This window comes from Rissa tridactyla, chromosome 1 (assembly GCF_028500815.1).
Source record: "Rissa tridactyla isolate bRisTri1 chromosome 1, bRisTri1.patW.cur.20221130, whole genome shotgun sequence".
NCBI lineage: Eukaryota > Metazoa > Chordata > Aves > Charadriiformes > Laridae > Rissa > Rissa tridactyla.
The window spans coordinates 216,516,929-216,542,542 of NC_071466.1; the positions used below are offsets into that span (position 1 = coordinate 216,516,929).

At 43.2% G+C, this 25,614-nt stretch overlaps 1 protein-coding gene across 2 annotated transcripts in view; it reads right to left on the reverse strand.

Annotated features, from left to right (window-relative positions):
- Window positions 1–2,405: 2,405 nt before the first annotated feature.
- The window catches only part of CHCHD3 (coiled-coil-helix-coiled-coil-helix domain containing 3), a 176,415-nt gene continuing 153,206 nt past the window's right edge, over window positions 2,406–25,614 (reverse strand). Inside the window, exons 7-8 of one of the 2 annotated variants that reach the window (XM_054191301.1) lie at window positions 9,624–9,759; window positions 2,406–3,131 (exon numbers count right to left, since the gene is read on the reverse strand). In XM_054191301.1, coding sequence (XP_054047276.1) covers window positions 3,108–3,131; window positions 9,624–9,759 — 160 coding nt within the window. In that variant the 3' untranslated portion in view covers window positions 2,406–3,107. Of the gene's footprint in view, window positions 3,135–9,623; window positions 9,760–25,614 lie in introns of both variants that reach the window. The other variant, XM_054191293.1, reaches the window with a different exon arrangement.

Consider the following 25,614-nt stretch of genomic DNA (forward strand, 5'->3'; position numbering starts at 1 on the left):
CCTGAAAAAGGAAGTCTAGTATTTGAAAGAGTCTAACGCTGCTAAATTACATGAGAGTAGGATAGCAGTGATTATTTTGACACCATTGAAAGACTTGTGATTTGTTCCTCAGACACTGAGCAAAGAACAATGAAAAGCTTTGATTTAGCTGTTACAATACTGCTTTCCATTTAAAACCCTAGGTAAAATTGCCCTTTGGTTAGAGCTGATCAGAGCTTGAGAACGATCAACAAGAACATCTGACATTATTCTCTACCGCGGGCAGAGAGTGTCATGCTAACAGCTGGACTCGATGATCTCAAAGGTCTTTTCCAACCTAAATGATTCTATGATTCTATGCCTTCATCTGTCATCCCTGGAGAATATCAGCTCTATCATCCCTTCTGAGATCGGGATCCATTGAGCCGAGTTCAAATTCTCAGTTTGGCAGCGAGCAATCTTAGAGAGATCTGGTTATTTCTGAGAAGGAGGGAGACCTCCCCACAGGTCTTCCACTCTAAAAAAAAAAAAAAAAGAAAAGTGGGAAACGTCAAAGATTTTAAATTTTGAAACGGAGCTACAAGGTAAGTCTTGGCTGGAAGAACATTGTCCAGAACAGACTAGACCCGTCATTTCTCTTCCTTTCCCCCAGGAACATGAACAGTAACCTGCAGACACACACTCCTCATGCTGCTTCAGATCCTGTGAACCTTGCTTTTTTTAATTTGTTTTTTTTAAACATCATTATTCCAATTTCAGGACAAAAGACAGCAAATGTCTCTATTTTAGGCAGACCTACTGCTTTCTTGTGCAGAAATGTCCAACATTGCCTCTCAACTCTGTTTTTGAAAGAACAGTGTTCTGCTTGACGTCTACACCAGCAAGCGGGGAGAAGGGAGGAAGATGAGATATTAGGAAGAAATTCTTTCCTGTCAGGGTGGTGAGGCACTGAGAGAGGTGGCCCCGAGAAACTATGGCTGCCCCATCCCTGGAGGGGTTCAAGGCCAGGTTGGACAGGGCTTGGAGCAACCTGGTCTAGTGGGAGGTGTCCCTGCCCAGGGCAGGGGGGTTGGAACTGGATGATCTTTAAGGTCCCTTCCAACCCAAACCATTCTATGATTCTATGACTAGGATGCAGGTACGCAGAGGGAGGGGTGGCAAAGGCAGCAGAGCAAACTGAAGCGCACTCCAGAAACATTCAGAACTGCTGCTCTAATTCGAAGGCAAAAGTTGTCCACAATGTGGACAGTTTTGAAGTCTACAACCTGTTGGCCGCAATCAGCATCTGCCAAGCTCAAGCAACACATGCTAGCGATGCCACTACTGGGTGATACAGAAGATGTTTAAAGAACACAACATCTCAAATGAAGCCCGAAACACAGTTGGAACAAAGCAAGCAAGACTGACTCCCATTGCTCAAGGCTGTCAGGATGGGAAACCAATAAACATTTGGCAATAACAGAGACCTTCCTTCCCGACATAGCTCTTCTCCTGGTTTTACAGAATCATCTGGCCTTAAAAACGTCTGCTTTTCCTCTATGCTGCATTTTGCTGCCAATTCTAAGTCTGGCAAGGATGGATCTGCCAACTTCTTGGCTCTCTGTTACAAAAGAGAACATTATAAAGGAGAATTTGTGAGTTAGCTGATTTGTAAACACTACAGCAAGTCACCATGTAAACATGTTGCCTATGTCCCTATTATTTCTCTCAAGCAGTGTACCTGGCACCTGATGCTGAACTCCAGGATCTTCCCTCTCCGACTGATACTACAGTTGCTTCACATGTTAAAAAGCCCAGCTTCTTTTTGTAGCATTAAAAAAAAAATAAATCCTTAATTAAACAGCACTCACAAAGCATCTTGATAATTAGAATAGGAGAGTCACTGGTAATACTGTGAATATAAATGAGATCCGCAGGTGCACTCGCAGTTGTACAGTAGGATGCAGTTCAAACGTAGCCAATTAGAGAAAGCGAACAGGTAAATAAATAGCAGAAGGCTCAAGACACAGTGCTCATTTGACACTGTTACTATCACTATTGTGCAAAAAACTGATTTCTAAGATTGTCTGGTAAGATGAATGCGGCAGCCGTTATCTGAAGAAAAAACAATTAAATGAACCTGGGTACTTGCATAAAGACGGTTTGCAGTTTTGGGCACTGCGCGCCCATTCATTCACAAGCACTTTCCAAGAAAGGAAGCTCTGGTGGTGCATGAATCACAGCTCACGATCACGTGGGATCCTTTTAGGTTGCTGTGATGGAAAACAGTTATACGTAAGTACCGTTCCTGAAACCAAGGTTGGTTATGCATAAAAATCTACGCTTTAAAGCTTCAGCAATAACATCTGCTGGAAAAACATGATTGACACAGCAGAGGCAACACCATCCGCCTCTGAGAAGTGGAAAGACAGACGGAAACATCAATCTTGTGCATAAAATATATTTATTGTTGGTACAGAGCGAGGCATATTCGTCAGTACTTGATAGGAGTGAGGAGCACAACAGAATCATTTCACGTAAATAAAGGCCATGTTACGTCTTAAGTGTTGGATCATTAACATCATTCCAGCAGAAGGCCTGGAGGGAGACTTCATTAAGTTACATAATTCGTGATATAAATTAAAGCACAATTTACGTCATTATACATTGTAAGGAAAATGTCAATACGAGCAACGAATACAGGCTGTACAGTGAGGAGCAACGGCTGACTGGCTCACAAAGTACCGCCACGTCCCGGCACACCAAGTGTTACCTACCCGTGCCTTTGACAGTGAGTTGTTTTTGAGGAGATTCTACAATGAAATAGCAGCATTTGAAGGATATTTCCCCTTTCTGAGGTCAGTGAAAGGTTCTTTTCTTTTCCTTCCTTCAATCACCAATAAATGGATTTTACTAAGACCGAACAGTATCTTCGGATGTACGATTTCTGATGTAATAAGATACAGGTCTTGGCTTTTCAAATGGTCACACTGATTGAGCCGTGATGGCTGCTGCTCTTGAAATGGCTCTTCCAGTTCTTCTCTTTATTGGTCTGCCCCATAAATGGGCTGTCATATCATTCTTGGGAAAAAAATGCTCTTCTGCTGAAATTAGAGTTGATGGTCTTGTGCTTGATTTGGACGATGCCTTTATCCTCCTCTCCCAAGCATGCTCTGCTAAGAAAGGGGTTGGGGGGGAAGGGAAAGGAGAGAGAGAAACACACATTTCAATACCTCAGAGTCAGTCCAGAGAAATTTGGCAACAATCCCTTCCTAGGAATTGCGATTTTTTCAATTAAAATATAGAAAAAGAAACACTGTCAACACGCACATCATCACAGAGACAAGTCACAGAGGCAGAATGAACCTATTTGAGGAGTCAACACGCCAGCCATTTGGAGGCCTGAAGAGTTGCAGTGATGATTCCTTTTCATCCATCCTAACGCTATCATGGCTCTAGTTGTGCTAAGGCTATAAAGGAAATTAAAACATCTGACCTTACAATAAGATAAACCCCATTCCCAGCAATTCCATACTCAAGGAAATATATCACATTCATAAAATATGATAAAATATATCATAAAATATTCATAAAATATATCATAGTCATAAAACACTAAGTATCTCCCCTACCTATCTCCTTCCTGTCTTATGAGTTATAATCAAAATCTCGATAGCCTGGACACATTGCCCTGACCTCGCGCTTCATTAATCACCTCCTGGCACAGCCAGGCCACCGAGAGCTACAAGTATAGATCTGTCAAGTAGTCCAAGAATTATTCCTCCTGCCACACCAGAGAGCTCTGCCATCAAGGTCTTGACCCTTCAGAGAGGTCCTGGCCTCTACTATGAAAATGCAGATTTGCAAGGACAGTATGTAGGGCTCTAAGAACTTCCTACTGACGTGATCTAGAAATAAAGGGCCTGCAGAAACAGGCGTATGTATGGATACTACTTGTCTAGACCAGTAAGGGGGAGAAAAAAGTGGGATCTGATAGGACACTGACAGGGTAGACGGGTAAAAGCATGCTGGAGGCCATCTATGTTGACTGGAGGGCTACGATGTTGACTACGATGTTGACTGGAGGGCTACTACTTGTCTAGACCAGCAAGGGGAACAGAAAAGTGGGACCTGATAGGACACTGATGGGCTAGGCGGTAAAGGCATGCTGGAGCCATCTATGTTGACTGGAGGGCTACGATGTTGACCAAGGCAATCTACTGTTCTCGCCTTCAAATTTCAGAAAATAAGGAAGACGGTAATTATGAGTGTCCTTGTAAGAAATGGCAGGAAGGGGTTTGATAATTTTTAGGGCTTACGTCAGGAGCAAGCCCAAATGTAAACCCTGAAATCTTACAGGAGACCTACTAAGAGCTGATTCAAGTATTTGAGCAGCATCTGGCCAGGCAGGGCACACGTGAGTCTGGACTGCATTGTCAGAGTCACAGAACCTAGGGCTCGGGAAAATTAAAAATAAAGGGCATGAAAAACCTGCCGTCACGTGTGTCTTTAACCAAATTCTCATGGTATTTCTAAAACTAAGCCAGTGAACCATTCAAGTAGATCAAGCAGTGTTTCTGTAAGGATTAAAAGCTGCACCAAGGAGCAGGACAGTGTGCACGTGAAAAGATGGTAAATATCCTTGTGATCGCAAACGTTCTCCGGGGCCCGTGGTAGAGAAGTACAGGCTGACAAAATAAAAGGAGTCGGGTTTATGCTCCGTAGGCGCTATTATGAACAAAAGTAAGGTAAACTTTTATCAGTTAACAAAATCTCCCATCTCACTTGGACAGCATCCCCACGGAGATTTCTGCAAAACCCACGAAGGCTACTTTAGCTGGAAAACTCTTTTTGCAGTGGTATTACAGAAACTTGCTCGAAGCCATCGCTGGGCTGAATATTAACTTTACATAAATTTAACACTGCCGAAGTTAACACAGGAAATTCCCAAAAGATCTGAGAAAAAAATTGTGTTACTTTTCTTTTATTTAGTGTCCTAAGGAAAGAAATTGCAGGTATTTGTTCATCACAAGCCTATTTCTGCCCACAAAATTTCATCTCCAGACAAATGGGAGTGTTCTAGGGCTTGCTACGGTTTTGTCTACATTTGAGGGGGGGTTTATTGGTCTTTACTGACTCTTGGCATTTAACATCGCCTACAAATTTACTTCATGTGTTTAAAATATTTTCCTTCTGTTTTTTCGTGACACCAGCGTAGGCGTGAAGGGAACCTGGTGTGACTCTTCCATAACACACTCCCTTCTATCAAGGGAGTGTTACATGGTGGCCATAAAAGACAATACCTTTTTATTGCATTTCAGTTCAGTGTTTCCAGCTACACTAATTTTACATATTTTCCTGTTAGCTTAGAAGATGGCGTCTAGTAACAATACTGGAGGATGAGGCTAAAATAATGGTTTCATTCTGACTAGGACGCGTGATTAAAGACCACTCTATTCCACAAATTAAAATAATGGTTACCACAAGGCTGAAGAGGCTGAAGGATAACGTTTTGGAGCCAGGCTGTCAGCCACCAGCAGCTGTTGGTGTTTTTCTTTGAAGCACTTTCAAATCTAACCTGCCTGCAGAGACTTGCATCCCCGTGGAATTCAACAGCCTAATAGGAAACTACTGCACAGACTTCATTAAACCATAGTCTGGTTTTGTTTCCATACAGGAATTAGGACTCCCTGTAGCCCGGGGGAAAGGGAAAAAAACCCCAAACACAAAAATGAGAAAAAAAAGGGTATTTTAACAACTACCTTGTCCATATCAGTGGATGGTAGACTAGGATAAGCGATAAAAATGCCACTGGATGGCCCGTATTAGTGCGTGTCTTCAGCAGTGGGAGCACAAATACGTGCCACACACAATCCTAACGTCTTCCCCTTAATAGCTCCATTAAGCAGGTTTTTTCCTCTCCGTTACTATTACAATAAAATGCAAACATTAATAATAGAGTTTAATTTCTCTCACTAGCTTCTCATGACTTTGGGAAAAAATGTAAAGTGAATCTACAGCAATGTGTCAAACTCCTCTGAATTAACAGCTCTCTGGGCCTTTCTAACAAGGGGAGAAAAGGACAGATAGAGACATGAGATTACAGACAGGCTGAGAATAAGGAGCACACAGAAGAGAGGGTGAGATAATTATAAGCAAGATAGGAAAGAAAGAGGAGTCAATAAATTCAATTTATGAAAAGCACAGAGTGTGCTCAGCCCGAGCACAAGTGCCCAGACTCACCGCCAGGAAATCGGATTAGTTAACTTATTTGGTTTTCAATATCTTGGTCTATTCCCTCCAGCAAATTTTCTTCTCTGTTTGTTTCTTGTAGTCAGTGTCAGTTAACTTTTTCATTTCTGAATCCGCTATTTATCCCACTCCTCTGCCTTCCAACCGAGCAATACATAGCAGGTAATCTCGGAGTATTTTATAACAGCGTTCGGCGGTTATTTCAAAGTAACTGTTTGTCTGGACTTCTGGGCAATCGGCGAGTAAAAATAATTACAATTACAGCTGCAACACATGGAGGATGAGCTGCAGAGGCCCGATGTTCATTATGAAAAACAATTGTTCCTGCTTGCAAATATTTCCATCATGAAAGGCTTCTCTTTCTCTGTTATCATAAGAGAGAAACCTCTCTGAATTCTCATCTCGAAGCATGTGTGAAAGAGAGTAAGAAGCATTTAGGAAACACTTTTAACTACTTGACAGGCTTGGTTGAAGATCTTCAACAAAAAAGGTGCTTAAAAGGGTTCAAACACCTAATGCTCATATTTATGCAATTTCCTTATCCTGCACCTTCTGAACATGAATTAATTCATCCTCATCATAGTCTTCTGAAGAAATTCCTATCAATCAGATGCAAACTTTAGTTATAGCTTAAACATGTATAAGTAATCTTCTAAATTTTCTAGTTACTTTTAAAAACAATACAGAATTATAAATACAGGAAATCAGTGTTCCAGAAGATGCAAGCCAGGGTGAAAACCTAGTCCACTACGTAACAACCTAAAATTATTTAATGACATTTTTAATAAGATATCTCAGAAACATTCACGGTCCAGTAACTTCAAACTGGAGTTTGGAATACAAAAATCACGTTAAGGGAAAACTTAGAAAAAATATAGCACCAATTATTGTTAGTCATAGCAGGAATGAACTAAAAAAACCTGCAATTCCATTGAAAGAAAAAAAATCCAGTTCAAAAGGTCATAGGGAATGGTACAGCTTAGGGAAGAGGGGGATGAGCAAAATTTGCAGGTTGGAGCCATAGCAGCTCCTGTGTCCACGGAAGGCACTGGACAAAGCTAGTGGCAATTCTCACGCTTGGGCGTCTGAACACGGCTCAACCACCTTTCCTAAATTAATAAAGTGTCTGTAGCTTTATGAAAGAAAACCTCAGGCTAGGAGATCAGGAAAAACTTTCATGAGCAGGGAGATCTGGTAGGTTGTAGAGTTTTTAAGGAAATGAAGGAACTCAGGAGCTCGGTGCATTAACAAGTGGGCAGGAGAAACACTAAAGGATATACTGACAGAGGTGACTTCTGCCATCCAGAGGGACCTGGACACGCTGGAGAGATGGGTCTGTGCCAAGCTTATGAAGTTTAACCAGGCCAAGTGCAGGGTCCTGCCCCTGGGTCGGGGCAATGCCAAGCACAAATCCAGGCTGGGCAGAGAATGGCTGGAGAGCAGCCCTGAGGAGAAGGACTTGGGGGTGTTGGTGGATGAGAAGGTCAACACGAGCCACTAATGAGCGTTGGCAGCCCAGAAACCCCCCGCAGCCTGGGCTGCATCCCCAGCAGCGTGGGCAGCAGGGCGAGGGGGGGATTCTGCCCCTCTGCTCCGCTCGGGGAGACCCCCCTGCAGTGCTGCCTCCAGCGCTGGGGCCTCAGCACAGGAGAGACACGGAGCTGTTGGAGCGGGGCCAGAGGAGGCCCCGGAGATGCTGGGAGGGCTGGAGCCCCTCTGCTGTGGGGACAGGCTGAGAGAGCTGGGGGGGTTCAGCCTGGAGAAGAGAAGGCTCCAGGGGGAGACCTTCCAGCCCCTTCCAGGCCCTAAAGGGGCTCCAGGAAAGCTGGGGAGGGACTCTGGATCAGGGAGGGGAGCAGTAGAATGAGGGGAAGGGTTTTAAACTGAAAGAGGGGAGATTTAGGTGAGATCTCAGGAAGAAATTCTTTCCTGTGAGTGTGGTGAAACACAGGTTGCCCAGAGAAGCTGTGGCTGCCCCATCCCTGGAGGGGTTCAAGGCCAGGTTGGACGGGGCTTGGGGCAACCTGGGCTGGTGGGAGGTGTCCCTGCCCAGGGCAGGGGGTGGCACTGGATGATCTTTAAGGTCCCTTCCAACTCCAACCATTCTGTGATTCTGTGATTTTGAAAAGGACAGGCTGACCTCCTTGACTTTTATATTTTGTCACATGGATCCTCTTTAAAGTTTTCACTGATGATAACCACATTTAAAATCACCAAGTGATTTCAGAGCTGCCTGGACAGCCACACAAATTGTCCTGCACTGTTGAGAGAACAACCACGCTACGGCTGTTCGCTGAGTTTGTCTTCCAGCACTGCCAATCCAGCCAGGCTGCCTGCGCAAGAAGAAGCAGACTAACTGTATAAATAAAGAATTAACAATAATAGCACCGCATAAATGTATTAAGTGCTGCGGACTGAGGAACAGCTTTAGCACTGCCACGCAACCGTTGTCTCCTACGAAGAATTACACAGCACTAGACCATGAGCAGGATCCTCAGTAACACCAGAGCAAGACTGCACCAGTGCAACTGCAAAAAGGTCACGATGAATGATTATAGTCACAGTCTTACTACTTTTCTGGACTGGCAGAATTAACTCGGGTGAAAATTATTATCATTATCAAATACTAGACGTGGTGCTGGGTCACTGCTAACACATTAGAGCACACATTTTCAGATGTTCCAAATATTAACTCATATATTTTAGCAGAAATAAAGATCAACAGACTTATGTAAGCACTTTTAACATACGCTACATATATGGCCTGTAAGCACGTTTGCAACTGGTTTCTTTAAGAACGCAATCAAGGTCAATGTATGCATCTCTATATTTGAAAGACGTAAGCTGTTGAAAAAGAATCATGTTTAGAAATTTTAGCTTAACTGAAAAATGTGTATATTACTATCGTTTTCCTTTACGCTGCACTAATAAAGCATTGAAGATTATAATCTATAGGAAAAAAACCATACCCGAGGAAAGTGGACGAGAAGAGGGCAAGACGAGGTAAAGGGCGGTATTAGACTCTCAGAGTACATAACATAAAAGGAATCAAGACTTCCAAGTGGTGAGCAATCTAGGTGGAGACATCCATTCATTTCTTACTGAAAGTGGAGATATTTACGCCAAATAGCACCATGTAGTTTAATCCTCTTGTTTTACTGCTAAAACTGCAGAGAGAAGGGAACATCTGCCAACAGCGACAGCTACTGTGCTAACCAAGAGCTTCCCAAGGGAAGAGACGGAAACCTTGGCATTTGAATACATTGAAAGCGGACCTCACAGAGCTTGTGAGAACATACATACTGGGAACAGTACTGCTTTAGCATGTAAGGACTGACTGGACAACCCCATACCATAGTCTTCCTCTCTTCTTCATTCCATCGTTAATCCCGTGGCAATATTTCTCCACCCACCTGTTTGGCATGATTGACACAGTGCAGGTACTGGCTAGCCAGGGCAGAGCAGCTGAGGGTCTCCTGAGCGTGCTGCCGATAACATTGTAGAATTTTATCCTGCAGATCAGCGCAGATTGGGTGAGACTCATACCGCCTGCGGAAAGAGAAAAGATCGTTTTGGTTTCCTTCTTGAAAAGACTTCAGGAAAGATTGCAACTCTTTTTAAAAATTTTTTTTTAAAGAAGTAAACTGGATAATGGAAATGAAGGAAAACACTTTGAAGTTATAAACAAAGGCTGTTGCTAGAGCTATTTGGGCTATAAAGTGGGTAACATCAGACACAAACATCAACGTGAGCTGCAGAAATCTGGCTATTAGGACTGCAGGTGTCTCCTGATCCAGTACCCAGGTTCCAGCTGGCAGAGAAAATTAACATCCAATTTCCTATGAGGACACGTCTTTAACTGAAGATCCCAGCAATGACGAAGCACGTCTGATCTCACCTACCTTAGAAAAACAGAGAACCACAGGAAAGCTTCATCGCTGTACAGTCCTACGAACACATTAATTTGCTGTTTATTAAATACTGCTCCTGCATAAAAGTGAAATCACCCATTGGGTTGACCTCAAAAATATAAAAATCCTGCTACCATCAGCAAATTTCACAACCTACTTCTGCTGATCTGATGATAGCCTCTATTTTTGGCGCATCCTCCTTCCCATCACCTCAATTCTAATCCTGACGCCAGATGTGCAAGTTATTTAGGAATTTTGTCTATTTTCTTCACCGTATGAATTCATTACACTTGCCATCTTTTTGGCTGATGCAATACGCTTTTTGCCTTCAACGGAAGCCAAAAGAATGGAAGGTTCTTTAGTCTGTCCTGTACAATCCAACCTCTTTTGGACAAAAATCTTGACATTTGCATTAATTATAAAATGTTACCCACACTGATAATGCCACAGAATTAAAATGGGACGACTACGTTTTCCTGTTTCAAAAGTAAGGGGGTTGGCGAAGTGTTCCAGAGACAAAATGTCCACTGAAATTTTAAGCTAATTGGACAATTACTTTATAAATACTTTTTAAGGTCCTCATTTCTATAAGAGACAACCAAATCACAGTTTCACCCCTTTCACACCAAAGATAAAAAACATTTCGATGGTAGAAAAAAAACACAGGAAAATTTAGAAAAACACTTACAGTTCATATGCCTTGAAAACAACCATTCGCTTTACGCCTGTGAACTTTCTACTTAACGCACCTTCCCCTTTACCCTACCAGGAAAGCCCGACAGTGGCCGCTCTAACGTCCATCCCAGCCCATGTTATTTTTAGTTCAATAAGGTTGTGAAAAAAATGAGACCCATCAGCCACAGTATCCTCAGACGAATATTCTGTTCCTTCTTATTTTGCTGATTGGCCAAGGCAGCTCTTTATTCTACTACAGTAAGGAAGTGAAACGCGAAGCACAATGCCCTTCCTTCGGGGAATTGACTTCTTGGCAATCACTCAAGATGTAGTACCAAAAAAAAAAAAAAAGGAATGTTAAGTCGCCTTGATTTTACAGTATGTACCTATATAAAACATCCCTCTTACTCTTTTCATTCATTACCGTACACCTGTGAAAGGCCTAAACCAGAATTTAAATGCAGTCCCAGGTGCTTACACACTTTGTGATCTGAAAGTTCGAACTTCTGTAGGCTCTTACGGATGAGGATTTTCCCTTAATCCCCCCTCTGCTGATATCAGCAAGCACTTCAAAAACGTGTTAGGCATCAAAATGTACCACCATAAACTGCCGCACGCCGACTGATTATGGCAAGGTCTGTATCGGGATGGAGTACAAGAGGGAGCACCACGGACGCTCTTTGTAGACGCAAGACTCACAGTGGTGATGACTGCGGTCCAACTAAACCAGAGCTCGTTTTAAATGCCCGAAACCCTGGTCTGGGTTGATAAACCAATACAATAGACCTTGAGTTAACAACAAATACAGACAGTAAACCCAGCTGTGCCTTTATTCACAAGCGATTTTTAAGTGACTCCTTATATAAAGGTGAAGAGCAAAGGAAACGGGCTGCCGTTCACTTGCTACACAAATTCTCTAAATGTATTTAAAGCCATTTCAGCGGGGGTACTCTAACCCACATTAAGCAGCTTTTTTGATTGCTTTTTTCCCTGAGCCATGCCATTAGTGACCGTTCGAAGTCCATGTATTATCCCTTATTTGAATGCTTCAATGGACTCTTCACGTTGCCGACAGTATCGGAGTCCTGTAAGACACGTCATCTCCTGCCCCAGTGACTTGTTTTCATACGATGACTTTTCACCGGTGATTTTTTAAAGCGCTGCCTGTCCTTCCAGGCACTGCAGACCCAAAGCAGCTCAATGCGAATGGGGCCGCTTCCTTCAAGTCAACCAGGTCCATTTTCTTGGATTAATCTGTTGAGGGAGAGCACCGTCTCCGTATTGATCTGCTGTGCTTGTTACGCTCCCCTAATGCACTATTTGCACTTTTGGGAAAATGCTAAATGAGATTACTGTCTAACATGAGATGGCCATAAACCACGTCCTGCAGGATCTCCCGGTCAGGAAAGAAGCTTACAATGTCCATTATGGTAACCCCCACCGAAGGGCTTGCGATTGATTTCTGTTTGGTGGTGGCTGACAGGACTCTCAGACGGACGGTCAGAAACAGCCAACAGCAAGGAAATGCCTCAAAAAGGAAACGAAATATCTCCCTAACAGAGAACTCTAAAGTTCCTATAAATAAGGGTCATTTTACAGAAGCATTTAAGGGGCTGTGGGGCTTGACTGAAGGAAAAGCTTGTAAGAAAAGGTAAACAGTGCGAAAGCAGTAATTATGTGCAATCTGTAGTGAAAACACGGAGGTTTTAAACACCTGAATGGACAAAGCAACCTGGTCCGTTCCCAGAGCTGACCCTGAGTCGGGCAGGAGGTCCCTTCCCTGAACTACCCCATCTCCTGGCGTTTAGCGCTGGTTTCTGTCAGTGTTGGGTTGATGGTTGGACTCGATGATCTGAAAGGTCCCTTCCAACCGCGGCAGTTCATGATTCTATGATTCCTGAGAGAGATATTTTGGGACACGTGGCAGGGAAAGTGTTCCGTCATTTTATTTGTTCATTTATTTATTTAATCACTTGGGAATGTCACAACTCAACTGAAGGAAGAAAACACAGATCATAGCAGTGAACCAGGACTGCCAGGGAACCCCGACAGCTCTCCATCTCCACTCAGTGCAACTCAATAACCCCTTTACAGAATCAACACACATGAAATCTAAAATGCCTTTCTTCCCAAAAGTCAATATGAACCGCAGCCTGATCTGCACCGCGCACCACATGGCACGCCTAGGAACGACGTGGTTTTATTAAGTTTACAATTACTTGATCTGCTTTCGCTTTCCCAGCTGCTCCTCAAGCACCTCACACGCCAGCAGAATATTCCTGTGCGCTGGAAGAAGCCTCCGAGGGAGCCGCGCACCCACCTTTTCCATCAAGCCGATGCACCGCAATCTCATAAAGGTAATAGGATGAAGACACAAAAGAAAATGAGAGAGAGAGTTTTGAAAAGAAATATTCTATGCTAAAGCACGAAGAGAAAATTTAATGAAGGCAACTTTGTAGTCATCTAACCTCTCTCAAAGAGCATAGCTTATTGTACTCCTGGGGGCACCGAGAAAGGAGCCCCTTCACGGCATTCAAACAAAATGTCTACTAAAGAGGAAATTTGAAATCACCACGGTAAGCTTTACAAGTTTTGTGATAAAACTGACATTCTGACTGAAGGAATCTGAATCGCTGATGAGTTTCCAACTGTGCAGGTATCTGGCATAATCCCACCAGATCAGGACTTCAGGCAATTGTCATAAAATATGGGGAAAAAAATAGCAACAAAAAATCAGCATGCGTTACAAAAAATAGTGCCATTAGACGGCCAGAAGTATCCAGGGCTCAATTTTATTCCTCATTAAAATGCTGACACCTATCAAAAGCATCTGGTTTTATTTGTGTAACCCTTGGCATCTAAGGCTACCTCTGTACTACTAAATAAACCAGACCAGAGACGATCCTCTGGGCCGAGGGAAAACAGCACAAATACAGCACAACCTGCATCTCTGGCGTGTAAAATCCTGCCTTCCCCTCCAAAGAAGCAGCTCAGCACGTCCACGTCCACGTCCACATCCACATCCACGTCCACACCCACACCCACATCCACATCCACACCCACACCAACATCCACGTCCACACCCACATCCACACCCACACCCACGTCCACATCCACGTCCACACCCACACCCACGTCCACATCCACGTCCACACCCACATCCACACCCACGTCCACACCCACATCCCCGTCCACACCCACACCCACGTCCACAACCACATCCACACCCACATCCACATCCACATCCACACCCACGTCCACAACCACATCCACATCCACACCCACACCCACGTCCACACCCACATCCACGTCTACACCCACATCCACACCCACACCCACGTCCACATCCAAGTCCACACCCACATCTACACCCACATCCACGTCCACACCCACATCCACATCCACGTCCACATCCAAGTCCACACCCACATCTACACCCACACCCACACCCACACCCACGTCCACACCCACACCCACATCCACACCCACATCCACACCCACATCCACGTCCACACCCACACCCACACCCACACCCACGTCCACACCCACGTCCACACCCACATCCACGTCCACACCCACACCCACACCCACATCCACACCCACATCCACACCCACGTCCACACCCACGTCCACACCCACATCCACACCCACATCCACACCCACGTCCACATCCACACCCACATCCACGTCCACATCCACGTCCACATCCACGTCCACACCCACACCCACATCAACACCCACATCCACGTCCACACCCATACCCACACCCACATCCACACCCACATCCACACCCAAACTGGGGAGAGTCCCCACGCGTGCTGTTCCCACGGTCATGCCTGGCCTTAGTTCTAAAAGAAAACCCTGTAAAAGAACATGCTACTAATTAGCCCCCATGCGCCAGCACGGGAGAGCGCTGGAGACAACGTCCTGCCCTCTTTTAGTTACTCCTACCGGCGTAGCAGAGGAGTCGTGCCGGGACCAGACCCCAGCTGCGCTAGGGAGCGCCCAGAGTTTGAGAAAAAAAAAAAAAAAAAAAAAAAAAAGGATGATTTTTTTTTTCTCAGCATGCTTATAATGCACACAAAGATAAGAAACAACAAATTGAAACAAGGAAACTGAGGCAATCCGTACTCTCATGATAATATATATATATACTGTCATGATAACATATATGTTTTATATATATTATATAGATTACAAGAAATAGTGCCATTAGATGGCCAGAAGTATCCAGGGCTCAATTTTATTCCTCATTAAAATGCTGACACCTATCAAAAGCATCTGTTCTTATTTGTGTAACCCTTATATATATAAAAAATATATATTTTATATATATTATATATGTATTATTGTGAGAGTACATATATATACAGACACACACATATATATACTCTCATAATAACATATATATACACACACACACACGTAAGTGGTAGTTTTCAAGTGCTTTATGAGCAACCAAGAGGATTTTTGGAGGGATTTGTGGGAAGTTAATCAATTCCCGTTGTCTACGTCCAGCAGAAATTCCTCCTGAGAAACAAACAGCGGAACTTGGCGCTTGTTTGAAAAGCGGACGAGTGAGGGACAGAGGTTGGTGTCAGGAGTGGTCTGGAGAGAGAGTAAAGAGGGAACTGGAAAGAGCAGGGAAGCAGAAATGGGACACGCGGGGCTTCAAAAGCGAAGACGTGTGACTTGCAGGGGGTAACGTTGATGGGGAAGGCAGTGGCAGGATGAAAGGAGATGATGTGAATCCGGGGTAGGAAATTATCCGCAGCATCGCTTTCAACAGACACCATCAGGGCAAGATTTCACTTCTCACGGCCAGGGGGCAAACAATAATAATAATAATAATAACAATAACAATAATAACAATAACAATAATAATAATGATGATGATGATGATGATGATGATGATGATGATGATGATGATGATGATGCCGCCATAACTGGTAGCCTGAGTTGTGATGGATTTAGCTGAGCAGAGGGACCAGAAAGGCCACCTTTGAGATATTTTGCATAAAGAGTCGGCAAGAGCGAAACGTAAGCCTAGCTGGGAAGACCTGGAGAGAAGGTCAGCTCAAAGAGGAAGCGTAAGCGACAAGTCTGAAACAGCAGCAAGACAGGGGTATTTTCCATCGTGACACAAAAAGGTGGTGGCGAGGGGGGTTCTTCTTTTTTTTTTAAGATTACCTCATCCAAAAAAGAGCCACTTCCAGCAGCATCTCTGCTGAGGGAATTTGCGGGACTTGTTTACGGTATAGAAAATAGTTGCAAAACAGACAACGGGGGGAAAGAGACAAAAGGGCATATGGTAATGCAAGTCCCTACTGCTGCACCATTATTTTTAGTTTTTAAATTAATTTACTCTTTACATTAAATTATTTTGAAAAATTGTCTTCGCCCATGAAGTAGGTGATGACTCGAAAGCGCATTATGAAACGCGTAGAGCACAAACCAAATGGTTGTGTTCTTCTAAAAATCATTTGGAAGTAATAGCGCAGCTCTGATTTCTGAATATCTACAACTGAGGTTATGAAGCGGTCCATAATCCAACTCTGCCCACACAGAGCCCTCAGAACTACCGTGTGGGAAGTGCTGCCAGCAAAAGATCAAGTACTGTAGAGTCGATTCTGGCTTTTATTTACACTTGAGTACATAGTGTGACTTTTCCAAAAGGTGTAAAAGAAAAGAATTTGCTTAACGAATGATGAAACGCTGGAAGAGAATCACAGTCATTTTCTGCTCTACAGTTGAGAATGACAAATGTGTGCAGTAATACTAAAGAAATGACTTATGCAGAAGTCGAAATACAACTTACTCCGTCTGCCGACACGTGTATCTTTTGCGCCACTCTGATCAGCTCGAGTGTTATTATCGCCCGGGTTATTTTCAGACTCTTTGGCCTAAAATCCCGGCACTGACAAAACCACAGGCAAATGTTTGTCATCCTCTCATTTATCTCTCACCCAACCTTCTTAAAAGCAAATAAAAATCTATTTCAAACATTCTGACCTTTGAAATTTAGGGACGGAGATGAGACGAGGAGGCAAGACACATTCCAGCACATTCACACACACACACCCCCCCCGCTTGAAGACAGACTTTAATTATGTCTAGAGAGTACTAAGTCAAGCTCAATATGTTGACAAAAACCTGGTTTAACAACGAAGACTGGCAGATAGTACCACTGACCTTTAGAGATGCTTTTTTTTTTTTAATCTAGTGAAGGTTTCCCACCTGCTAAAACACCTGGTACGTTGGTAGGCTGTCGGTTCCGCTTTTAGCATGAGCAAACTGGAAACCATTCCTTGTACTGCAACAACTTATTTATTGCACCCAGGGAGGGAAGAGGATCTCTAAGATTAACAGAGCGAATTTACGATCTCAAATCTGGCAAAGCACACATAAATACGAGCAGAACTTCAAGAAGTGAGTAATTCCACATTTGCATGTGCAAAGTTATGCACATTCTTAAATCCCTTGTTGGGCCGGGACTTACAACGGGAAGAAATCAGGATGAGGATCAGAAAAGATTTTCTGGTTGTGAATCCTAATTAGACTGATGAATTAGTTGCCAAGGTAAGTCTTCACACTCTTAGGATGTTACACTAGGACTAGATCTCTTCAGCCTAGAGAAAGACAATTGCAAGTGAACTTGAGATGGATCTGTGAAATCCTCAATGGCATACGGATGAGAGGCAGCCGGTGAGGTTTTCTAGCAGTAGATTTACGATGAAAAAATAATTGAAGCCTCTTGCAAACAACACATAATGAAAAGCTGGTACTCCTACAGGATACTGCCCCTCTACTCCGTTCAGCTCTGGTGAGACCCCACCTGGAGTGCTGCAACCAGCTCTGGGACCTCCAACATAAGAATGACATGGACCTGTTGGAGAGGTTCCCCATGAAGAATATCCAAGGGCTGGAGCCCCTCTACTGTGAGGACAGGCTGAGAGAGTTGGGGGGGTTCAGCCTGGAGAAGAGAAGTTCATGCTACCTACTGGTACCAAGCTGTGTGGTGTGGTCGACGCGCTGGAGGGAAGGGATGCCAACCAGAGGGACCTTGACATGCTTGAGAGGTGGGCCCGCGCAAACCTCATGAAGTACAACCAGGCCAAGTGCAAGGTCCTGCACCTGGGTCATGGCAATCCCAGGCACAAATCCAGGTTGGGTGGAGAATGGCTTGAGAGGAGCCCGGAGGAGAAGGACTTGGGGGTGTTGGTGGATGAGAAGCTCAACATGAGCCGGCAATGTTTGCTGGCAGCCCAGAAAGCCCCCCGGATCCTGTGCTACATCAAAAGAAGTATGTCCAGCAGGTCGAGAGAGGTGGTTCTACCCCTCTACTCCACTCTGGTGAGACCCCACCTGGAGTCCTGCGTCCAGCTCTGGAGTCCTCAGCACAAGAAAGACATGGACCTGTTGGAACGGGTCCAGTGGAGGGCCATGAAGATGATCCAAGAGCTGGAGCTGCCCTGAGGACAGACTGAGAGAGCTGGGGGTGTTCAGCCTGGAGAAGAGAAGGCTCCAGGGAGACCTTCCAGCCCCTTCCAGTCCCTAAAGGGTCTCCAGGAAAGCTGGAGAAGGACTCTTGATCAGGGAAGGGAGCAATAGGACCAGGGGGAACAGTTTTAAACTGAGAGAGGGTAGATTTAGATTAGACATCAAGAAGAAATTCTTGGCTGTGAGGGTGGTGAGACACTGGCCCAGGTTGCCCAGAGAGGTGGTTAATGCCCCATCCCTGGAAATGTTCAAGGTCAGGATGGACATGGCTCGGAGCAAACTCATCCTGTTAAAGATGTCCCTGCTCATGGCAGGGGGCTTGGACTAGATGGCCTTTAAAGGTCCCTTCCAACCCAAACTATTCTATGATTCTATGATGATTCTATATTGGGGTTATCATAAGGAGAACTGGGTTCAAAAGATAATCATACAGTAACATCAGAGAAGTCCATCGAGAGATTATATGCAAAAATACCATGTTTGGCTCAGGAAAGCCCCACTCCACTACTTGTTTGAAGGTAAAATGATATCACTGCATATTTCCTCTATTTTCACAGTGTTCCTTAAATATCCACTCATAGGTGTTGCCCAAGGTAGGGGTACCGCTGATCTGACCTATTGTGACTGCTGATTCTCCAAACTGCTTGATGAGCAAGTCTTCAAAGGAACAGAAGACTCCCATCAACCCTGACAGACAAAATCATCTTGAAAACTTTTATTTAAATTGATGTCCATTGACTTTTATTATTCCAAATCACTATTCATTTATAAAATTCCCCTCTCCGAAAAAAGGACAAAACACTCCTTAAAATACAAAGTACACCAACATATTATTATACAAATGTACCTTACACACAGCTGGTCCTTGCAGCTGCAAAGGGAACCACATGTTGGAATTACCCAAATTTAGGATGCACATATTTTTTTTTTTAGCTTAAGGAACAGTTTTTATTGAATACCAGGATACTAAAATAAACAACCACGTGGATGACAATGATACAAATCTTAGACTTCTAACAGGGGCATGCACGCCTCTACGGCATAGAAAAGATAGAGTAGTAACTATGGTCTGTAATCAGAAGAAATTCTGGAAGGAGCATTTCTATCTACATGGAATATATCGTAGCCGTGTAATGCACCTATGTGAGACATATATATATATATATATATATATATATACTAAAAAAAGAACTTATTGGTCTTGCACCGATCCAAACCCGTTCCTATCTTTGCAAATTAAGAGAGGAAGAACAATCATCTCGGACATGTGTAAGTCTGTCCAACCACTCATCAGAACAAACCCCAAACTAATCCCACCGCAAGAGTCAAATCTGCTCAGTCCGAATTGAGTAAAAACCCCTCACTTTCCTGCAGACGTGATCAGCACATCAACGCTTGCATTTCAAGCCTCATAATATAAATTCAGATCGCAAATTATTTTTAGAGTTCGCATGTGGCATCACTTGAGCTCTGTCTCATTACTCCGCCCAGAAAATTATTTAATGAAGACTGGCACGATTCCCCTCGCTCAGCTGTTTCTGAGCAGCCAAATCAAAGATCACCGCGGCAAACGAGACCAGGAGGTGCCATTTCTTACCATTAGGACTTTTTGGGGGGCTTTTTGGCGCTATGGAGGGTTTCGGCGGTGGCAAGCAGCAAGGGAATTACCGCCCTCTTCAGATCTAACCAGAGCTCATGATAAGGTAGATCCAGTCTTTGGGAAATTTAATTGATGCTTTGGCAGACATTTCTCACAGAAGTGGCTGACACCGGTGGTTTGGCACATTGCTGTTGCAGGACCGCTTGGGTATATTAACTAGCATTACGTACTTTGTAAAACCAAAAATGGAATATTTCTAATTTTTAAAGGAAAAATTAATTTTGCAGCAGTTTGAAACCTGCTTTTATACAAAGGTGGCAAAAATACGTAATTTTATCTACTTCCATTGATATTTTATCCATTCTGATTTTATTCCTATCCCTACGTTAAATTTCCCGCAGTAAAGTTACATCACTGTCTATAAAGCACACACACACACAAAAGAATATAGACAGACTGAAAAAAAAGGTGAAAAACCCAAACGAGCAGCATAAACCAAATACACGGCAGCGATACCATGTTGTAGATTTATTTCTGCCACTTATTTCCCAAGAGCTATGCAACTCACTTCAGGCTTTGTAAACTCAGGAGTAACGCGACCATCCCAAAATCGCGGTAATAAAATCTTCACAGCACCTTCCACTGCTGCACTAAAAAACAGCTTTCCCTTTATATAGGTGCCATATTATGTGTTCTAATAAGGAGACACGCTTCTCATCGCAAGCAAAGGTCAACTACTGCACTCAGTGTAAGCACCACAAGACACTAACTCATGGCACATTATTATCCAAATATTACTCTCTAGAGCAATATACGTTTAACTATTTTCTTCAGCCCTAAGAGGCCCAAAAGCCTGCTACTGGTCAAAAAAATAAATAGATATTACGAGTAGAAGTAGCGCACAGAAAAAGCAATCAACAGTTAAACACTTCAAGCATCGCTGCTCCCGTGGGTGATGATTACTTGAGGGAACTGAAGGTTGCAATCTTAAGAGATAGTAGAATAAATGCCAATTTTTCATGTGGGCATGAAGTTATTTAACAAAAAAAGGCTTGGATTCACTCTGATAAGTTATAAAGGTTATACGCACTTCCCCAGGTCTTGCACCGGGGCTGTGGCGAGCCACCCTTCCCATAAAATATAATCAGCTGGGCTGCGACAACAATAACGTGTTAGCAAACGCGCACAAAGAGTAATAATCACCCTGCGAACACACTGATAACAAGCGGGTACTGGACCTTGCTATAATATATCGTAGTTTTAATGCGCTTGTACAATGTGTTATAGAAATATTAAAACACAATGCCCTCAACATCCCTTTTAGCATCCTGGTAGGGAAAATGCACCCCTGTCCGTGAACAAACCATGAACTGAGGTTAGAGAGATGAGTTGGTGAAGCACAACATTCATGTTTTTTCATTATCTTTTTTATTTTTAAATTATTTTTCACTTCGTAGCTTTTCACTGCCTACTTGGGGGATGTTTCCCTGAGACACGACAGTACCTGGAAAGCAGTTTAACACCCGAAGGTAGAGGGTATCGCAGGGAAACATCGTTGCCAGCTCACAAAGACCTTGCAAAGGTCTCTCCTTACACACTCGCCGTGTGCTGGCAGCATTAATTAGACACTGGATTATTTAATGGAACTTCAGTCTGATCCACAGAAGTGGTTCTGATGCTTTGTCTTTCACAGACTTACCACGTATGATTTTTAAGTTGCTATGTTTTTTCGCCAAGGTCTTCAGACAGTTTGGTAGGAGAATGCTTTTTAGTTCAAGTACCTCAAAAGTTTCACCAACTTTAGATGAACCACTAAAATTCTTCCCAGTTAGGTCATGCCCCTCGATTTCAACTGGTTCTCACTCAAGTTTTACTGCTAATTGCTGCTAACTGAGGAATCCAACTTGCTCCTGCAGCGGCACATCTCGTCACAAAGGATGGTACGAGGGTAAGCGAAAGAAAATAATTCTTGCCATGTACAGATGAAAACCGGTAATCTTTGCCATTACGCTGGGCTTTTTGGTTTTGTTTTTCTGGGGTCTAAATATAACAGAGTCTGAAATAACCCTTACAGGAGGACAGTAATAATTTTGGGCAAAATACCTCAGTGATGGAAATTGTAACAGAAACAGCAATTTTTTCTAAAGACCTTTCGTCCTCTTCCTCCTCATATCACTTCGGCAAGTAGGTAAAGTCTAAATGACCTCTTTCATTTCCCGGCACAAACAAAAAAGGTCTCTTTGGGGCTACTGCCCGTATAAACCAGCAGGATTTTATCATGCACATCCCATTTCGTGGGAAAGGCGAGTCCACTTTAAAGCTAATGTGGGAACGAGTGCAAGCACCCTACCAAAGGTACCGAGAGCTGAGAGAGACAATAATGAACATAATTATAGTTAGTTATTGTTTGGTCTACTTACGGCCCTGTTTTATAACGCTACTGCCAGCAGAGCTATTTTATGTGATGTCTTTTTCATGCAGCAACCTTTTCATAAATCAAAGCAAAAGCAATACCAGGCAGTTTCTCCTCCAGCCTGTTTGACAATAAAAGTTAACACTGAACCCTGGCTGTTATCAATCTTCATAAACGTGTCCATGATATAGCAAGCCTGTTCCATATTACACCGAGTCTGTTACTAATGCATGCAGAGGAGCAACCCAGTGGCTTAATGGATCTCCTAAATGGCTGGAAACTGGGACCCATGTTAAGTGGCAAGGAAAGTTTTAAAGACATAACTGCTTTTCTCATTTCTTCTAATATACGATAAAATGAGAAATGTATATTGTACTACAACAGGCATTTTCACACACAAAATAGAGACCCCAGGAAAACGCGTATCACAGAATCATAGAATTGCCTCGGTTGGAAGGGACCTTTCAGATCATCGAGTCCAACCCTCAACCTAACTCTGACAAAGACCATCACTGAACCATATCACTAAGCGCTACATCTACCCGTCTTTTAAATAGCTCCAGGGATGACGATTCCACCACTTCCCTGGGCAGCCTGTTCCAATGCTTGATAACCCCTTCGGTGTAAAAATTTTCCCTAATATCTCAACTAAACATCCCCTGGCGCAACTTGAGGCCGTTTCCTCTCATCAGATCACTTGTTACATGTTCAAGAAACTACAGCGAGAAGTGCAAATTATCAGTATTTCAGTAGCTCCTTTTAGCAGGGATCTATTCATAGAATCACAGAATAGTTTGGGTTGGAAGGGACCTTAAAAGATCACCTGGTCCAACATCCCAGGACATCTTCAACTAGATCAGGTTGCTCAGAGCCCTGTCCAACCTGACCTGGAATGTTCCCAGGGATGGGGCAGCCACAGCTTCTCTGGGCAACCCGGGCCAGTGTCTCACCACTCTCAGAGTGAAAAATTTCTTCCTTATATCTAGTCTGAATCTTCCCTCTTTTAGTTTAAAGACGTTACCCACTTCACCTATTGCAACAGGCCCTGCCAGAAAGTTTGTCCCCAAGCACTGAACTCAAAGTCTGACAGAATTAACAAACATTTCAGTCGTACGTACATCCCATTAGAGAGAAGAAGGAGTAGTGCCTGATCATCTGTATTAATTTGGATATTATCTGAAAACAATTAGTTTACAGTGCGTACCCAGAACAAGAGGCTGATGGAGGCATTTGACCTTCACACATCCATATTTCAAGGATCCAAAAAGAAACAACAAGTTTATCTGCCTAAACCTGAGGTTTACCAGGTCTTGAGGAACTTGAGGACTAATTCTGCCCTGTGCAGTGTCACATTATGCAACCGGAGAGGAGTTACAAGTCTCCCGGTTAAAAATAAAGAGAACTGGGGATAGAGCCTTTACATAGATTAGATTTATCCTTAATCAATCCTCTTGAAAAACCACCAAAACCTCTTTTGTAGACTGTCCAGAAGAATATCTGCAACTTCTCTACCTAAAGCAGCCAAAATATTTAGTAGAGAAGAGCTGGTGAACTGGATTCATCTGACACTGAATTCATCTATAACTTGTTTTTAAAATCTACATTGACCGCGTTGAGCACCTCTTTTTTATTGAGAGGGTTAGAACAATTTTTTGGCCAAAGTAGCGTGTCTGGTCAAGGCGAAGGGAGAAGAATAGATGTGATGGAAGAAAAGGGACTGCATTTCATCAGCCCATGCAAGAGCAAGATTTCACTAACAGCAAAGCGGTGTAGACAGAGAGGCAGTCTATTACACACGGATCTATAAAGCCTGTCTCACAAAACCTTTCGATCCTGATCTTCTTTTGCTTCCAGTAATGCATACGGCACAGCGCAGCATTTGCTACGGAATATTATCCGTCTTAACACACCCTTGACAGGGGAGTCCATCTTTATAAAGTTTATAGCCACAGACATGGCACTGGAGTGGTCTCCTTAAAGATACACATATTACTTTTATCTGTTTTGTTCAGTTCCTTTCCCCAGGCTTAAATGTGCGCTTTAAATGTTTCAGGACTGTACTTCGATTTTCTATTGCAGGCAGATGAATGGCAAGGCAGAGGACAGTGAGACAGAGTGCATCTTTATGATTTCTTTTTTTTAAACATTGACAAGTTTTCCAATTTCGGTTATAGATCCTCTATAGAGGCACACAGCACTTGAATTGACAAACCCCACGAACACTTAACCGCTCCCTAAGCAGTAACGGGGAAAAATTGCTCCTCCTGAACGTCTTTATGTCTTCTTATGTTCTTTTAGGGTTAGGAGGCGGTGTGCTTTTCATGCTTCTAAGTGTGCAGCATGGAACATAAATATCAGGTCACATCTACACAAGCCAAAATGTTTTAAAAGGCCAAAGTAAACCAAAAATATTCAGGAAATCCCCTCTTCAAAAGCAGCAGGAAAAGAGCTGTGATTTGCTTAAGAATGAAGCTCATGTTCAAGAAAATCTGAAAATGCATTTATCAGATACTGTAAAAGCCTTTAAAAAATCAGTTAGGACATTTCATGACCAATATATACATCTTCTCCCATAAATGTCAGGATTCATTCTTTAAAAATGCAGTGATAACCACGGAAAGAATGAAAAAGCACGCTCAGAAAATAATTTAGCATTTTGCCTTGAGGAGTACTGAGACTAATGGGGCAAAATTTTAAGAAAACACAGGCAGAACATCAGGAAAAAAAAAAAAATCCTGTAAAGGAAAAGCATTAAATAACAGCATAGTATTTCAAGGGAAATCAATAAAACTTGAATTTTCTGCTTGGGTGATAGACTTGTTGGACCTGAGTACTTCCAACTAACACGGCCAACTCTTAGCTCCATGGCCAACGTGGCACAGTAACACGCTATTACATGTCTGAAGGCAACGGGCTCATTTCCTACCAGCCATTAGAAGTAAAACACTGTCACAATTAGGATTTTGCAGTCTATGAATCACCGTTTCGGTCTCCTACAGGAAGACAGGCCTAATACTCTGTGTAAAGTGTGTGCGCAGTGACACCAGTCGCTCTGTGAGTAGCTGCAGAGCTGCCTTTGAGCAATTAATTGACTTACACAGTTGTGTTTAGAGACGCCCATTGGGAAAGCTTGCGGGAAATTTCAGGCTAAAAAGCGACAGAAATTTTTTTCAAGGCTTGTATCTTCTGGGAAATAATATCAAAATGGTCATATTCACAAAAGGCAACTACTGTCTAAAATTCAGCAATCAAAATGACAAATTTTCCCCAATCAAAGGGACAATAATTGATAAACGATGTGAGTT